The sequence below is a fragment of the Corvus hawaiiensis genome, chromosome 4 (assembly GCF_020740725.1).
Source record: "Corvus hawaiiensis isolate bCorHaw1 chromosome 4, bCorHaw1.pri.cur, whole genome shotgun sequence".
Taxonomy (NCBI): Eukaryota; Metazoa; Chordata; class Aves; order Passeriformes; family Corvidae; genus Corvus; species Corvus hawaiiensis.
In genome coordinates, this window is record NC_063216.1 from 37071954 (window position 1) to 37088937 (window position 16984).

At 40.8% G+C, this 16984-nt stretch overlaps 1 protein-coding gene across 2 annotated transcripts in view; it reads right to left on the bottom strand.

Annotated features, from left to right (window-relative positions):
- Positions 1-3163: 3163 nt before the first annotated feature.
- TMTC3 (transmembrane O-mannosyltransferase targeting cadherins 3) overlaps positions 3164-16984 on the bottom strand; it is a 49003-nt gene continuing 35182 nt past the window's right edge. For both annotated transcript variants that reach the window (XM_048301341.1, XM_048301343.1), the window contains exons 13-15: positions 10871-11040; positions 9840-10066; positions 3164-8345 (exon numbers count right to left, since the gene is read on the bottom strand). In XM_048301341.1, coding sequence (XP_048157298.1) covers positions 7531-8345; positions 9840-10066; positions 10871-11040 — 1212 coding nt within the window. In that variant the 3' untranslated portion in view covers positions 3164-7530. The remainder of the gene's footprint in view (positions 8346-9839; positions 10067-10870; positions 11041-16984) is intronic.

Below are 16984 nucleotides of genomic sequence, written 5' to 3' on the forward strand. Positions count from 1 at the left end.
GTACACCAGAATTGCTACCAGGACTAGGCAGAAAACATTCTGTAAATAGCTGCATGCAGGACAGAAATACAGAACAATTCTAGCTAATTTTGTCCTCATCTGTAGATTGATACAATCACGATCTTCCGGAAATCGTGTTCTAGTTTAGCCTGTTGAATGAACCCTCTGCTTCACGTTTTAATGAGATACTTACCAAGAGGTCAAGACAAAGATAGCAGCCTTCACCTCTGAAGTGATAATGAACAGCAGATAACAACAGTTTGAACAGCTGTAGTCCCTGGAAGCAGAAAACTCCCACCTTCTCAACACCCTGCCAGATCACGAGTAAAAGAAATCCAATCACGATACACAACAGCAAAAATCAGTCATACGGTGTTATGCTCTATGTATTATACAACTATACTGATTTATTTATGTAAGTCTCTACTCTTAGCTGATCATTTGTGTGACTTATGCAGCTGCCTCTCAATGAGTAATGACCTGCAGCAGTTACTTGGTCATCGGTCCCCGTAGGCATTTTTGTGCATTGCTGTTCCAAAGTTTTGAATAATAAAGCAAAATGAGCACTTTTCATAGTGAATGTTGAAATAACTGTGCTCCACTTTTTTAGCAAAGACTTACTTATGCAATTTATATACATATATACCGTATCCACATGTATTTAATCAAAAGCAAAGAGCGGAACACTGAAGATGCTTATCAGTTACATATGAAGACTTTAATCCTTCCGTTAGCTCCTCTTCCCAGCCCTCTGTCCTGGAACACTGGCAGTGTGAGAAAGTATCACTGCCACAAAAATAAAGACAAGAGAACAAAGGAAAGAGAAGCTAAAGATATTAAAAATAATACAGAGACTGTGCTACTGAAATTCAGTCTCACCCCCAATCTCTTTATGTAAGTTTATCTAGAGCTGAAGAAAGAACAGCATAGTAGTAAAAACAGCCATATGACATGGCTTTTAGACTCTGAAGTTGAGATTGTCAGTAATTGATGAGTTAAAAGTTTGCTTTATTTCCTCATAAGCCAGAAGGCTCTTAGGACACCCAGACACAAAACAACGTAAGATAACAGTGTTTGCTATTTTGTTATTAATTTTTAAAATAAACCTCCCTACTCGCTTTCTTGCTTTTCAGTTGCTTTCTGTTTTATGTGGTTTTCTCTTTTTCTACAGTCACAGTATGTTTTGTGTTTGTAAGATGAAAGATCATCAGTCAATTTTATACTCAAATTTTTTTAAAAAGCTGTTATTTAGGGGAAAAGGTCTTACAGTCAGTAAAAATAATCAAAATATAAAGGAAATGAATGGAAAGAAAGTACAGTTTAGTATAAGATAAACCACTGAAGATTACTGGAACATCTTTGAAAAATCTTCATGCATCTTTGTAATTTCAGTGGTGCTTTTATCCTTATGCAATACATCTGGGTTTTGGTCAAATATATAATTTTTCATGTATATTGATCAGAGGGAAAAAAGTTCCAAAACTTAATTCTGTTTCTTATTTTTGCTTTTCCTGAACATGCAAATTAGGTCCTAATCTGAAGGATTATCCTTGGAAAGGTAAATTTAAACCTAAATATTTGTACTAAAACTTTGACTACATTCACCCAAGTAAGGGTAGAAATACAGTGTGACTTATACAAATAAGAGTCAGCATTACAGATCATACTGTAACTTCATGAAAACTAACTAAAGAAGTAGTACAGAATGCAGCTTCTTTTATGGTTTTGCCCAGTATTTGAGTTTCATGAGATTTAAGCTTTCACATACCTTTCCATTCTATTTATTTGTCTGCAGCTATTTATACTGGAAAATTGATAAATGTACATGCATGGAGTTGAAGGAAACCCAGCATTCCAGATCTGTTTAAAATCTGTCCAAGGGGTAGAAAGGGTGTTCAGAAACTCCCTTTAAGCTTCTTTTATCAACAGAGAAATCACTGTATCTTGCAAACTGAGATAATCATCCATAATTCCTGCAGATGAAACGAGCAGTGCACCCAAACAAACAAGTAAACCTTGATTATTCAGCTTGAGGCTGAGGAGTGATAACTACTCCCCCATTCTGTCAGCTCCCGTTGTCATGATCTCCTTCCACCTCTCAGTACTGGGGAGCTGGTGCTACAGATCGTGCTCAAATGATGCTCACGTACAACTGAAGTGTAGGGCTGGGTTAACAACTGCAAATGAAATCAAGGTGAGTGCATGTTCTAGACGGTATTTTAAAAATCAAGATTTATGACTTCTGCTTTTGGTAAGACATCCTGTAATTGTTGTATTTTCCTCCTCCACCTACTCTCATTGTGTGTAGATGAATACTCATATAATTAAAAATACCTTTCCATGCCTATTTAAAAAGACAATACCCTGATAACTACATGTAAGGAACAAACATATATGCTAAACAGGCGTAGGGTATCTGAACGTGCTTTATTCCAATGCTCTCTTCTACTCTATGTGGAGTCCTTCAAAGCTTCACATTCACTACAGTTACAGTGTAGAAGAGACACATTATTCATAGCCTCATATAAATCTTGTATGTTAGATCGCCCTCCAAAACTGTATCAAATACACCAACTTGCCTGCTACAGTGATATATCAGTAACTAAAATTTTGGTAAGTATATATACATTTTTCCACAATGCCAAGGTGTAGTCTTGCATGCAACGCCCCACCAAGCCAAGCTTTTCATTTCTTTGTTTCTGTCCGTAACCACAAAAGACTGAGCTCACCCATGCAAGCAAATAACCCCTAAATTTGCTGTAAACATAGTGTCTCTGTATGGATATTTAGCAAAAGACATTTACAGATCTGTAAGCACTGGTGAAGACACAAGGTGAACAAGGATTTTTTTACTTGCTTTTTTTTTTTGGTAGCCTCTTTCTGACACCAGTAAAGATGTAGCAGCTAACAGTTGTTTGCATTATGCTGGAGTAATAACATACTAACATTTTATTCTAAACAGAATTCCTTAGCTCACAGTAGATGGTATTCATGAAGCCCAATTCTCTTTCCAGCAATCTTTTAAATTATGACTGTGGAGAGAAGGTTAAATGTGTTTTTCTGGGATGATTTCCTAGCCCAGGAAAATTATATAGTTTATTATTTTGTTCCCAAACCAGGATAATTATGCATAAAGTTCTCTGATTTGTTTGGTTGTTTTTTCCTTTTCCTGTTTTGGTTTGGTTTTGTCATTGTTGCCTTTTGTTCGTTGATATGCGTATGTGATTTCTTCTGGCTGTTTGAAAGGGCCACACATCCCACATGCAGAACCACTAGTTTGTAGACAGGCAATAGACTGTAGAAAGCAGTTTTTTAAGTTTTTCTAAGAATATTAACTACACTACCATTCACTCAGTGCTATAAAAATAATGTCATATTCTAAGATAATGTCATAATCTAAGATTATTTAAAACAAAAAGTAGCAGTGTAATGTATGTAACATCCTAAGCTATGTTGATTTCAAGAAGGAATGTGTTATGTTCTCATAAGCTATGTTGGAGGTCTGGAGGACAGGTTCTTGCTGTAGTTGAAACACTGCACAGAGAAAGTGAGGCAAAGGATGGATGGAAGGTATCTTACAGCCTTTCCATTCTCAAGGTTTCTAAGCAAAGCAGGATTCTTAGGCTCAAAGTTGAAGCATAGTTTTGGTTACATGGCAGGACTTTCCTGGAGCAGCAGGTTCTGCTGCAGTTCCAGACATTGTGTCAGGCAGAAGTGATTTATAGAATTTGCAAGGAAAAGCTCAGACATGTACACTCAAAACTGGGACCCTTCCTGGAGCTTCTGTGCAATGCAAAGTTTGCAAGAGACTGGGATGGCTGAAAAACTTCCTGGAACTGCTTTGATCTTCATAGAGTTTCCATCAGAAACTTCAGGGACAGATGCCTGCATTTTCAGCCCAAAGGTCCATGACCCTGAAAAAGGTATGTGAACTACAAGGCACAGCTGGGTTGTGCAAAAGCCTCCTCTGACAACAAAGTGGTAGCTGCTTGAAGAGCTGCCCTCAATGCCCCCTGGGCTTGGATTGCCCAACAGCTGTGAGAAAGAGAAAGCTGCTGAGATGTGCTGGACAACCTACACGCACAGTGCCATAATGTTTCAGGAGTTGTTGCTTATTGAGTGCTTACTCCTCTCCCAGAATATTGGTATTTCTCACAGGACAGTGCTTTGCTCTGAGGTGCCAGTAAACATGAGGTTGCCTATTCCCAGGCCCTCCCTTCACAGCAATCTTCCTGTATGTTCACTCTAGCTTGACTTTCAGTGTTGACTAATCAAGGTACAAACTGCACTGCACCCTGAAAGGGATTTCTGTCCCACTTAATCCTTTCCACTCCAATTTCCAACATTTTCTACATACATGCCTACTTGTAGGAAAATTTTCCTAACCTTCACAATACTAGATTACTTCACTGCCAGCTGGTAAGAAACAACAGACAAAAAAAGAAATGAGATATGACTGATCATGTTTTTAACTGGTTGTAATGCAAAGAATACTTTGAAAATAAAGAATACTTGCAATTAAATCCTAGGTTTCTGTGCAAAACAGACAAAAAGATTGTATATTCTAAGTTTAGTCTACAATTGCACATGTTGTCCCTCTGCAACTGCACTACCTCTAGGTATCCAAGTGTTCCAACTATATGCATGCATATCCAATTAATCTGTATGTTTATGAGTCTCTCTATGCATATACTCCCCTGCAAAAGATCTGAAGAACAATCTGACAAATGCATGAGACTGTACTGAAATCACATGCACAAATACATGTCATACTTAAAATGCTTACTCTGCAGCTGTATGTGTAAGCTGGAAAAAATTTTGTGTATGGATGCAAAGATGATATAACACATCTGTTCACATTTTTTCAGCAATCACAGCAATTGCACTGTATGATTAGAGGGCTAAAAATTATTTTAGTATGCCTGTCCCACTCTCAGAAATTCCTAGTTCTTGCATGTTAGTGAAATTAGGGAATTCTGAAAGGGGATATTAATGTGTTTTGCACATGACGATGGCAGGAAGAAGAGAAAAGATAAGTTGAACTGGAAGTGGGAAAATACCTGTCAATTATTTTGTTCTACCTGCAAGCAGACAAAACCAAAATTATTCTCTTTTTGATAGTTTTCCTATACGCAAATGCTATTTTGATAATTTTTCACATGTTATGTCACTTCCATTTACTAAACCATTTTTCTTGTTAAAGGTTAATTTTAAAATGGCTGACACATCCTAACAGGATAAATAGAACTTGTTAGTCAAAATACTTGTTTTTTACTAAATTTTCTTTAAGAGAGACAAAAGGGGAATAGAACAGACTGAAAGACATCCAGCAACCTTCAGTTTACATTTGTCTGATGATTTTAGTTAAACCAGATGGCACTTCTTAGCATCAATAAATCTAACAGCTCTTGGTAGTCCGTGAAGAGCTGCTTGGACGGTCAAGATAAGACATGACAGAGGCTCAGATGCAGAGATCGAGACTGCGCCTTTACTTGCCTCTTCAATTTACAGACCAAATAAAAATGGTGTGCAATGGCAATTAAAGAGCTCTTCATATAGAAGAGAGGAGAATCCTGACCTTCTCTATCAGAAAGTACCTTTTCATACTACTTAGCTCCTGCCACTTTCAAATGAATGTTCCTTCATCTTGCCCAGAACAATGGTTAATCCTTTTGTAAAGCAAAGGTTTGGAGGAAGACTTAATATGCAAGTTAAAGTTTCTATAAAAGACAACATACCAGCTATTTTAGGTACAAGTATCTGAGTTATTGACAGACAAGTGATTTTCAAGGTGCGGTCAACAGATTCCTGTGAGCACTTCTCTGCAAGTAGCACTTAAGTATTTTTTCTATGAAGAATAGCCGCACACCACATACTTGTTCTGTCAGCTGCTTGTAAATCATGCTTTCTAAAACACACTTCCCCTCCCCACCAAGTTATTACCATGTAAGCAATTGTTGTGCTAATATTCAGAATGAAACATAATAAAGAAAAGGTCTGTGCAAGGAAGCCCATTACCTATTTAAGATCTCTCCCACAGAGATAATTATTACATCTTACAGCTGGATTACTGCCTAAGACAGCAAGTTGAGCAGGTACAGAAAGGACTAAGTTTGAATGGCAGAGCTGTTAAGGAATACTTCCACATAATGAAATAAGACAAAACATGAAGAGTAAGAGATTTAATGATCAGTGAAAATTATGACTGAACCCACTCTTACACTTCTTTTCTTTCTCAGAATTAAGGAAAAAATCAGGTTTAGGTAATTGGTAGCATATTTAAACAAAAATATATGCATTGCACAAGGATAAAAGCAATATTGAAATTGCAAAGATTTTCATTTCCTGTAAGAAATTAAAATGATGCATTAGTGAAAAAGTGTAAATGGGAATATTTTAGTAGTCAAAATAAATATTTAATAAAAACCACACACCCAAGACAAAGTATCAAAACAACAGAACTTAGTATTTGAAAGGATACTACCTACATTGCCTTGTGTTAAACACGACTAAATTCAGTGGCTTAATTATTATCGCACTGCCTTGAGCAAACATTGCTTATATTAGTGTTGTAAAAAGTAATGAGAATAGAAATACTGTTTCAATGACAGAAATAGTAAAACCAGATTGCTATAAACAAGGAAGAATTCACTACACCACTGAGTCAATCCACAGCCGTTGACATAAAGTCAACAAAGACTACTGCATAGCATACTGGTTACTGTACCAAAGTGCATTTCTCAGCATTCAATGAACTGGGGAGGAAGTGACAAAACCACCCTTTTTAATACAATTTTTAAGAACAACCAGATGATTGACAGTTGAAGAAACCCCACACATTTCCTTAAAAATAAAAAGCAGAGTCTAAAGATCTTAAGAGCACCGGAAGATTTCTTACCAGGTAAAAGAGTACAAACCATTAGCATTGTAAGTAAAGAACATCTAAAAGTTAGTATCATTCCATATTTAGAATGCAACTGAAAATTTTAGTGTGTAGTTGCATCCCCCTATACTACATCCAGTGGCATTTTGATGACTTTGTTAAGTTCTGGAAACAAATAATGCAAATACAAACTGTTTTTCTTGTATAGCAGAGGTCTAGAAAAATTTCAGCCGATGTGTAAACTGAAATGTAGATAATGACAATACAGATTTGCTGGGGGAAAGAAACAGTGTCTGGCTTATCCCAGTAATTCACCATTCAGTTTTTCCACTGAGTCTTTGAAAGTAGCATTAATATCCCTGACTACCAACGATTTTTATGAGTGCTAGTTTCTCACTATTTAGGATTCTGCACGGAAGATTTTTCTCAACCTTTTATCCTTCAGTTCCCACCCATCCCTCCATCATATTTAAAAGTTGTGGTTTTCTCACATACAGCATTGTAATGCCTTTTGCTGCTTGATAAGTGATATGCAGTCAACATTATTTCTATTTTCAAAGCACTGAGAACACTTTCCAGTTGGCTCACAAATTAAACAATAACTAAAAATAGTATTCTCCCCTTATTCTTTTGTGACATGGTAAAGACTATTCACCATTTAATATACGTTCAATTTCTTCTAGTCTTTTCAATGCAGCAACTCTTTTTTTCTCAATGTCTTTGATTTCTTTTGTAGATTTTTTGGGAGTGTCTTTGTCCACACTGCTTTTCTCTGTTGGTTTCTTATTTTTTGAGCGCTCGCTCTTGTTATCAGCTGTTGATTGGGTGGTTGTCTTCTCACTTTTTGCTTCTTTCAAATTCTGAAATGAACTTTTTTTTGCTTCTGTAGCTGCATTCCCATCTGATGGAAGTGATGACTGTTCCATAGCACTGAGTGATGCAATTTTACTTCTAACTATGTTTAGATGACGCTGAATATACTCTTCATGAGGTGCCAGTGCTAGTGTTTCAACCAGACATTTTTCTGCCTTTATTAAATCTCTTTCTTCAAAATAAACCACACAAAGATTATGTTTTCCTTGTACATTGTTGGGATCCAGTTCCAAAATTTTTTCAAAACACATTTTTGCTCCAACAATATCCTTCTTTTGGTTCATAAGGATATCTCCTTTCAAAATTAGACCTTTGGTATGATCAGGGTAGTATCTCAGTAGGTCTTCCAAGACGGGCAAAGCCATCAATTCTTTTCCTGTCTGAGAATAAAGCAGGGCCAAATTGAACAAAGCACTTCGGAAGTTTGGCTGTAACCTTATGGCCTTCTTCATCCATGCCTCTGCTTCCATGTCTTTTTTGTCATCCATTGCTAGCATACCCAAATTGAAGTACCCATTTGAATCCTGTGGTTCTTCTTTCACATAATGTAGTAGTCTTTGTTTAGCTTCAGGTCTAAGTCGAGCATCACCTAAATGACAGAAAATGCATTTAATTCTCAAGGTATTTCCTGAAGCATTTATTCTGAAGGATTTTTAAAATGCTAATCTTTATACAAATTGAAATGCAACTGTAAAAGGGAAAGGGTTTAAAATGCTACTTTTTATCATAGCTGTGTAACAGCAAAAGTCAATGATATTTATTTTCTTTATAGAATGAAACTACATACAGTTGACTTGTTGCCAGAGTCAGCATCATTACTCTATTAGCTACTGAATGATATTTAGGTTTTGTATAACAGATACAAAAGATGTCTCTACAAGCTTAAAAGTAGTTATTATCATGCACAGTTGAGCAAATGGAATCCAGAGAAGACGTCAGTTCTGACAAACCAGTTCTTACAGAGGCAAACTTTGAGTGGAAGATCTCATTTTAGATATCATTTAGATAGACTGAAAAAGTTTCAACAGAGATAGGTAACTTCTACTGTAGCCAGACTAAGATACCGTCGAACACCAAAACAATAAAATTCCCATATTTTAATTTGCATCAAAGTTTAAAAAAGATTTAGCAAAACAATTTTATCTGCCAATACCAGGATTATCTAGATGAGCTTGTGATCTGTGCTATTTTACTGAATAATACAGTGAACATATTTTAGTAACAAATTCCGGACACAGACTTACTGAAGGATAGGGGAGCTGCTTTCATCTGCCCTCTTTCACCCCCTGAAACAGTGTTGCACTGTCCAGCATGAGGAACTGAATACTAAATAGTTAATGTTTCTGCTTGTTTGAAGCTGCTTGTACTTCTACAGACAAGGAACAGAGCATGTGTTGAACTACTAACTTACAATGTGAGAAGAGATGGAAAATTATCAAGTGTCTTCAGCTTCAATCAACTGTTTTACCTTTCTTAGGGGCAGTTTACCATCTCAACAAAAGAGAAACAAATCTTAGCAGTTCACTTGCCAAATACTCTTTCCAACAGCCTTAATTCACTAAGGGCTCACCCTTACCTACAGAGCTATACGTATGAAAAAAAAACCTCATGAAAATCCAACTGAATTCATCCTAATTAGCAGCATGACAGAGGAACCTATGAAAACATTCATATTTCTAGAGCTTGATATAAGACCAGAGACTTAAGCTGGATTTTTGAGTCAAAAATTAAATCAATCACTATAAATGCAAATCAGGTATTACACATATTTTACTAAATATTATCTTTAAAGATCATATAGGCATAGTTTTGAAGATGTTTGTGTAACACTATTCTTTATACGTGTAAGATACTATATTGTAAAATAGCACTTGTATTAAAGATGCTGATCAGCTAAGGTTGTACATACACTTTGCACAAATTCCATACACTACAAATTACACAGCTATAATAAATAAACAGTTTATTTTTTGACGATGCTATGTCCTTTCCAAAAACAAAACAGTTAATAAAAAAATAATTAAGTAGTACGGATCCTATAAATGCAAATACGCAATATGTATAAAAGGGACAATAAACATACCAGATTCCTGCATTAGCAGTGCTGAGTTGAATAACGCCAGTTTATGTGTTGGGTTGAGTTCTAGTGCTCGGTTGAAATTTTTCAGGGCTTCTGCTGGATCTTTCAGTTCAATGTAAACAATTGCCAAGTTGTACCACAGGTCTGCATTGGTTCTGTCTAGTTCTAGAGCTCTAAGGTAAGCTTCCTTAGCTTTCAGAGGTTTGTTCATTTTTAGAAGTAATTCTCCCCTGTTGAAGAACCAGATTTAACCTTCAACTTTTATTGTTACCCATATGAAAATAATTGACAGGTTTTTTGAAAGTTTGCCTTCCTACAGACAGTAGATGTCATCTAACAGTGGTTTTTTTTAAATTTTGTTAGTTTTAAGCACAAAACAATACAAGACCCTCTTTTACATAAAGCTTTCAGCTCTCAAAAATCTGTACACAACAAATACACAACAAACGCATAAGTAGGACAAGAACAAAAAAGAAGTTATCAAGGGTTCCTGACTTGGCTCTGTAATTACACTGCAACAGCTATAGTTCAGGCATCTTTGAACCTCCCTAAGTCCCAGTGGGAATTACAACAAACAAAACACTGGACAGATGCCTCAATACCCACATCTACATTGCTCAACTAAAATGCAATTAATGTCAACTAAATTAAGACTTGCATTTTCTGGACCATCTTTAACAAAAAAGTTTAAAGAAAGCTCCATGACTCACACTAACCAAAAGCTTTTCAGTTCAAGACTAAACTAAGAGATTAGAAATTTGAGTTAGAGATTCATAAAGAAATCTAATGGAAGTGTCTTTCTATACAATGTTTGAATACAGAACCTACATGGAGATATGCCATTTGAAGCAGGAATTTAAAAGAACAGGACTTGTAATGAATAATTGATTATTGTTCCAAATCTTCATCTTCTCACTTGGAAATGAAACCATTTCAGCAGCTAATTGAACTGTACGAACTAAATACTGTTCAGAGTACTGCAAGCACAAAAATGTTTATTCAAGAATATGTATCTCTAAAATTAGAAAACATACCTGCTGATGTAAGCCTGCTTGAAATCTGGCCTCATACTAATTGCTTGTCGATATAACTGATCCGCTTCTTCAAGGCGAGATTCGTTTGCTCGAATTAAGTTTGCGAGATTGATATAAACATTTAGATGGTTAGGAGCAACTCTTGCTGCATACTTTTTCCCTGGAATAATCTGTCAAAGACAATACATGTACCAAACACAGATGAGCAAAAATATGAGAGATGACCAGTACAGAACTCCTTTTCACTCTGGCCCCATTTGTTTAAGGTACTACTGGACATTAGTGTGCAGGCTCTTGATAATGACAAAGAACAGTAATTCTTTTCCAGAAAAATCATATCCGAAAATAAACAGGATATTTTTTATTCTTTATTTCTATGAAAACATAGGTAACTTGTACAATATTTAAGATACTACTTAATTAAGCTCTGCTACTACTTAATTTGGCTTATCTAGATAGCTACTGGAAACCAACCAGACCTTGAAAAACTTTCTCCATTTAGACAAAAGTATTTCCTAAAGCCTAAACTGACATTCTGTCATACATTTTCATTCCTTTTTTATTACCCTTCAGCCTAATGTAAGCCAATGATTTGCCAACTGATATAGCAAATGAAAAGTAGTCACGAAAGATGAAAATGCTATGACATTGCAACTGCTGTAATGTTTATACTTTATCCATTTAGAATCTTCATACTGTTTCACAATGCAAACTTTTGAAGCCATGCTTCTACTCAAAGGGCTGCTCATTTATTTTTGTTGCCAGTCTCATTTTAACCACAGCTTTTATTACCTTCATACATTCTCCAAAATACTACTCTCTTTTTCTCTAAAGAGCTTGAACAAGTAAAATTTCCTAGGTATAAATATAACTTAATGTATGGGAAAGGTAACAAAGCACATGTTAAAAGCATGTTCAGGCAAGGATTTTTTTGTTGCTGCTGTGGCTATCTTCTCCAACCTCCAATGTTGTATTTAAGCCTTCTCTGAAGGGCTCAGAAACTCAGTCACCATCAATGTACTAGCTGTAACTGAAAATAAACCAACTGTGACTAGAAACTGTAGGTTTTGGCTGCTGCTTTCTTTTATACCCTCAATTCCATAAAAAAACCCCAAAACACAACACAGCAGTATAAAAAGTAAATTAAAACAGTTGTAGCAGAGTTCTAAGTCAGCATTTTTTTAACAGCCATTATTGTATACAGCCTATTTTGTTCATAGACAGGTTTTAAAAGAACACTGTCTCGGTTTTGAAAGACAGGTGTCTGCTAAGGAAGGCAGAGGCCCCCCTTGAAGTGGCAGATATAACCCCTTTTCCCTCCAAGTTATTATATTTTGAAATCAAGGGCCTTTAGGCAAAGATGTGGGAAATAGGAATAACAGTTCTTTACTATATATATCTATATGTATATAACCAGTCAAACAAAACAACAACAACTCTGGCAGTAACAGCAATCACAAACCCAGTGCCAGCCTTCTCGGCTGTCAGGCTATTTCCCCTCGGGTGCAGTTCCGCTCGCAGCCGGCAGGGGCGCTGGCGGCTCCCGGTGAGCAGGGCAGGTGCGATGGTTCCCCCGCGGCTGCAGGGGGCGCTCCGGAGCGAGCTCGGGAAACCCGCGGCTCTGGTGCCCTGGGATCCCGGGAAGGATGGAACAAAGGCTTCACAAACCGCTGGGCAGCCGATCCCGGACTCTCAGGAACAGCAGGCTGGAATGGCAGGGACGAACGCAAATCCCGGGTGGCAGACGAGATGTATCCAGATGGGAAAAAACCACGGAGGCCCAGGCAGGCAGGGTGAGCAGGGCTACAGCGTAGCGAAAGCTCGAAGCAGCAGCGGAGCAGGACAGCCACAGCTCGGTCTCCAGCAGGGCAGGGAAAAGCGGCTTTTGGGGTCCCGGCGTTGCTTCCAGCAGGAAGAAAGAACGGCCAAAAAGAAAGCAGCAGCAGCTCCTTTCTCTGCAGCTTCTCTCTCCGGACGCTCAGAGCGAACTGTCCCCACACCCAGGTGTAGACAAAAGAGTAGCCAGGCCCGCCCCACTCCCCTTTTTGTCTTTCTTAAGTACAGCTATTTGTCCCCTAGCAACATGCATATGGGAGAAAATTCCTTTAACAGGAAAACCTAAGACTAAACTAAAACCCCAACATTATCCACCCCGAATTTTTCCCATACTAACATGTTACATGAAACTTAACTTTTTTTTTTTTTTTTTTTTTTTTTAACCATATAAATCTATGCATTACCCAAATTATATACAAATATACATGCTGATATTGATACAAGTGCAGAGCCATGGGTAGTTCACCCTAAAACAAGGTCCTCTTGAGGTAAGCATCGGGTCTCTCCATCCTTTTGCATCACCCACCAGGTGCAACCTGGTCCCTGAGCAAAAACAACCCCACGGATGGGTTTGACTTTGCTCAAGGCAGACTTTACCCAAACAGTTTTTCCAAGCATACCTCTCATGTGCACCACTGGAACCTTATCTCCATCTGTTGTTTGTAGGGGTTCGGATTGGGCAGGGCCTGCTCGGCTGGTGGAACCTCGAGTGTTAACTAACCAGGTGGCTCTTGCTAAATGCATCTCCCAGTTTTTGAAAGTCCCCCCACCCAGTGCCTTCAAGGTGGTTTTAAGCAGTCCATTACACCGCTCAACCTTCCCAGCTGCTGGTGCATGGTAAGGGATGTGGTACACCCACTCAATGCCATGTTCTCTAGCCCAGGTGTTTATAAGGCTGTTCTTGAAATGAGTCCCATTGTCAGACTCGATTCTCTCAGGGGTGCCATGCCTCCAAAGGACTTGCTTTTCCAGGCCCAGGATGGTGTTCCGGGCAGTAGCATGAGGCACAGGGTAGGTCTCCAGCCACCCAGTGGTGGCTTCTACCATTGTGAGCACATAGCGCTTGCCTTGGCGGGTTTGAGGCAGTGTGATGTAATCAATCTGCCAGGCCTCCCCATACTTGTATTTGGACCATCGCCCGCCATACCACAGAGGCTTCACCCGCTTGGCCTGCTTGATCGCAGCGCATGTCTCACAGTCATGGATAACCTGGGAGATACTGTCCATGGTTAGATCCACCCCTCGGTCTCGTGCCCACTTATAGGTGGCATCTCTGCCCTGATGGCCTGAGGCATCATGGGCCCATCGAGCTAGGAACAGTTCTCCTTTATGTTGCCAATCCAAGTCTATCTGGGACACCTCTATTTTCGCAGCCTGATCTACCTGTTTGTTGTTACGATGTTCTTCATTAGCCCGGCTCTTGGGGATGTGAGCATCTACATGACGGACCTTCACGGATAGCTTCTCTACCCGAGTGGCAATGTCTTTCCACTCTTCAGCAGCCCAGATTGGTTTTCCTCTGCGCTGCCAGTTTGCCTTCTTCCACCTTTCCAGCCAACCCCACAGAGCATTGGCTACCATCCATGAATCGGTGTAGAGGTAGAGCTTTGGCCACTTCTCTCTTTCAGCTATGTCCAGAGCTAACTGGACAGCTTTGAGCTCAGCAAATTGGCTCGATCCACCTTCTCCTTCAGTGGCCTGTGCAACTTGTCGTGTGGGGCTCCATACAGCGGCTTTCCATTTCCGGCTAGCGCCTACAATTCGGCAGGAACCATCAGTGAAGAGGGCGTATTGTCTTTCACTCTCTGGTAGCTCGTTATATGGTGGGGCTTCTTCGGCACGTGTCACCTGCTCCTCTTCTTCTTCAGAAGATAACCCAAAAGTCTCACCTTCTGGCCAGTTTGTAATTATTTCCAAGATCCCAGGGCGACTTGGGTTTCCAATTCGGGCGCGCTGCGTGATGAGGGCAATCCATTTGCTCCAAGTAGCGTCGGTGGCGTGATGCGTGGAGGGAACCTTTCCTTTGAACATCCACCCCAGCACCGGTAGTCGGGGTGCCAGGAGGAGTTGTGCCTCAGTGCCGATTACTTCTGAGGCAGCCTGGACTCCTTCATAAGCTGCCAGGATTTCCTTCTCGGTGGGAGTGTAGTTGGCTTCAGATCCTCTGTAGCTTCGGCTCCAGAATCCCAGTGGTCGGCCCCGAGTCTCACCAGGCACCTTCTGCCAGAGGCTCCAGGACAGACCATTGTTCCCGGCTGCAGAGTAGAGCACGTTCTTCACCTCTGGTCCTGTCCTGACTGGGCCAAGGGCTACGGCGTGAGCAATTTCCTGTTTGATCTGGGTGAAGGCTTGCTGCTGTTCAGGGCCCCAGTGGAAATCATTCTTCTTGCGGGTAACCAGGTAGAGAGGACTCACGATCTGGCTGTACTCGGGAATGTGCATCCTCCAGAAACCTATAGCACCTAGGAAAGCTTGTGTTTCCTTCTTGTTGGTCGGCGGAGACATTGCTGTGATCTTATTGATGACCTCAGTGGGAATCTGACGTCGTCCATCTTGCCACTTTACTCCCAGGAACTGGATCTCTCGGGCAGGTCCCTTGACCTTGCTCTTCTTGATGGCAAAACCAGCTTGCAGGAGAATTTGAATTATTCTCTCTCCTTTCTCAAACACTTCGGTTGCAGTGTTCCCCCACACAATGATGTCATCAATGTACTGCAGATGTTCTGGAGCCTCACTCTTTTCTAGTGCAGTCTGGATCAGTCCATGACAGATGGTGGGACTGTGCTTCCACCCCTGGGGCAGTCGGTTCCAGGTGTACTGCACGCCCCTCCAGGTGAAGGCAAACTGAGGCCTGCACTCTGCTGCCAGAGGAATGGAGAAGAATGCATTGGCAATGTCAATAGTGGCGTACCACTTTGCTGCTTTGGACTCCAGCTCGTACTGGAGCTCCAACATGTCTGGCACGGCAGCGCTCAGCGGTGGAGTCACTTCATTCAGGGCACGATAGTCCACAGTCAATCTCCATTCCCCGTCAGACTTGCGCACAGGCCAGATGGGGCTGTTGAAGGGTGAGTGGGTCTTGTTGACCACCCCTTGACTCTCCAGCTCGCGGATCATCTTGTGGATGGGGATCACAGCATCTCGATTTGTCCGATACTGCCGGCGGTGCACTGTCGAGCTGGCAATTGGCACTCGTTGCTCTTCCACTTTCAGGAGCCCAACTGCAGAAGGATTCTCAGATAGTCCAGGCAGGGTGTTCAATTGCCTAATGCCCTCTGCCTCCACAGCAGCAATCCCAAATGCCCACCTGAGTCCTTTTGGGTCTTTGTAGTAGCCATTCCGGAGGAAGTCTATGCCCAGAATACACGGGGCCTCTGGGCCGGTCACAATCGGATGCTTTTGCCACTCCTTCCCAGTCAGGCTCACCTCAGCTTCCAAAAGGGTCAACTGCTGTGATCCCCCGGTCACCCCAGCGATGGATACAGGTTCTGCCCCCACATGTCCCGATGGCATTAAAGTACATTGTGCCCCAGTATCAACCAATGCATCATATTTTTGTGGCTCTGATGTGCCAGGCCATCGGATCCACACCGTCCAGAAAACTCGGTTCTCCCGTGCCTCTTCCTGGCTAGAGGCAGGGCCCCTCTAGCCCTGGTTATCATTCTTTCCCTGGGCGTACATGCTCGAGGTACCTTCAAGGGGATCCGACATATCATCCTCCCTTCTGTAATACCTGGCAGCTCGGTCACGGGAGGCTGAGGCTACCTTCACCTTAGCGGAACCCCCTCGGTTAGTGCCTCCCTCCTTGAGTTCACGCACCCGCGCTGCCAGGGCAGAGGTGGGTTTCCCATCCCACCTTCTCATGTCTTCCCCATGCTCACACAGGAAAAACCACAGCTCAGCTCGTGGGGTGTACCCTCTCTCTCTAGCAGGGGGACGACGGGCTCTGACTTGGGGGCCTGTGACTCGCACTGGTGCCACACTGACCCTCCTCATCTCCTCCCTCATCTCCTCCATCTTCTCCTTCATCTCCTCTTTGAGGTCCTGGACCACAGCAGAGACATGAGCTTTCAGCGGGCCATTGATCATGCTGTCATAATGCCTGAGCCTGTTGGCAACAGAGCCCACTGTTTCTCGGGTATTGTCAGCATCAATCGTTGCAATGAAGGTGGTGTATTGCGATGGCCCTAGCCTTGCCAGGTTCCACATCATCTGTCCTGTGCACCTGACCTTATCAGGGTCATTATCATGCTGTCCATCCTTCCCAAAGAGTACCTC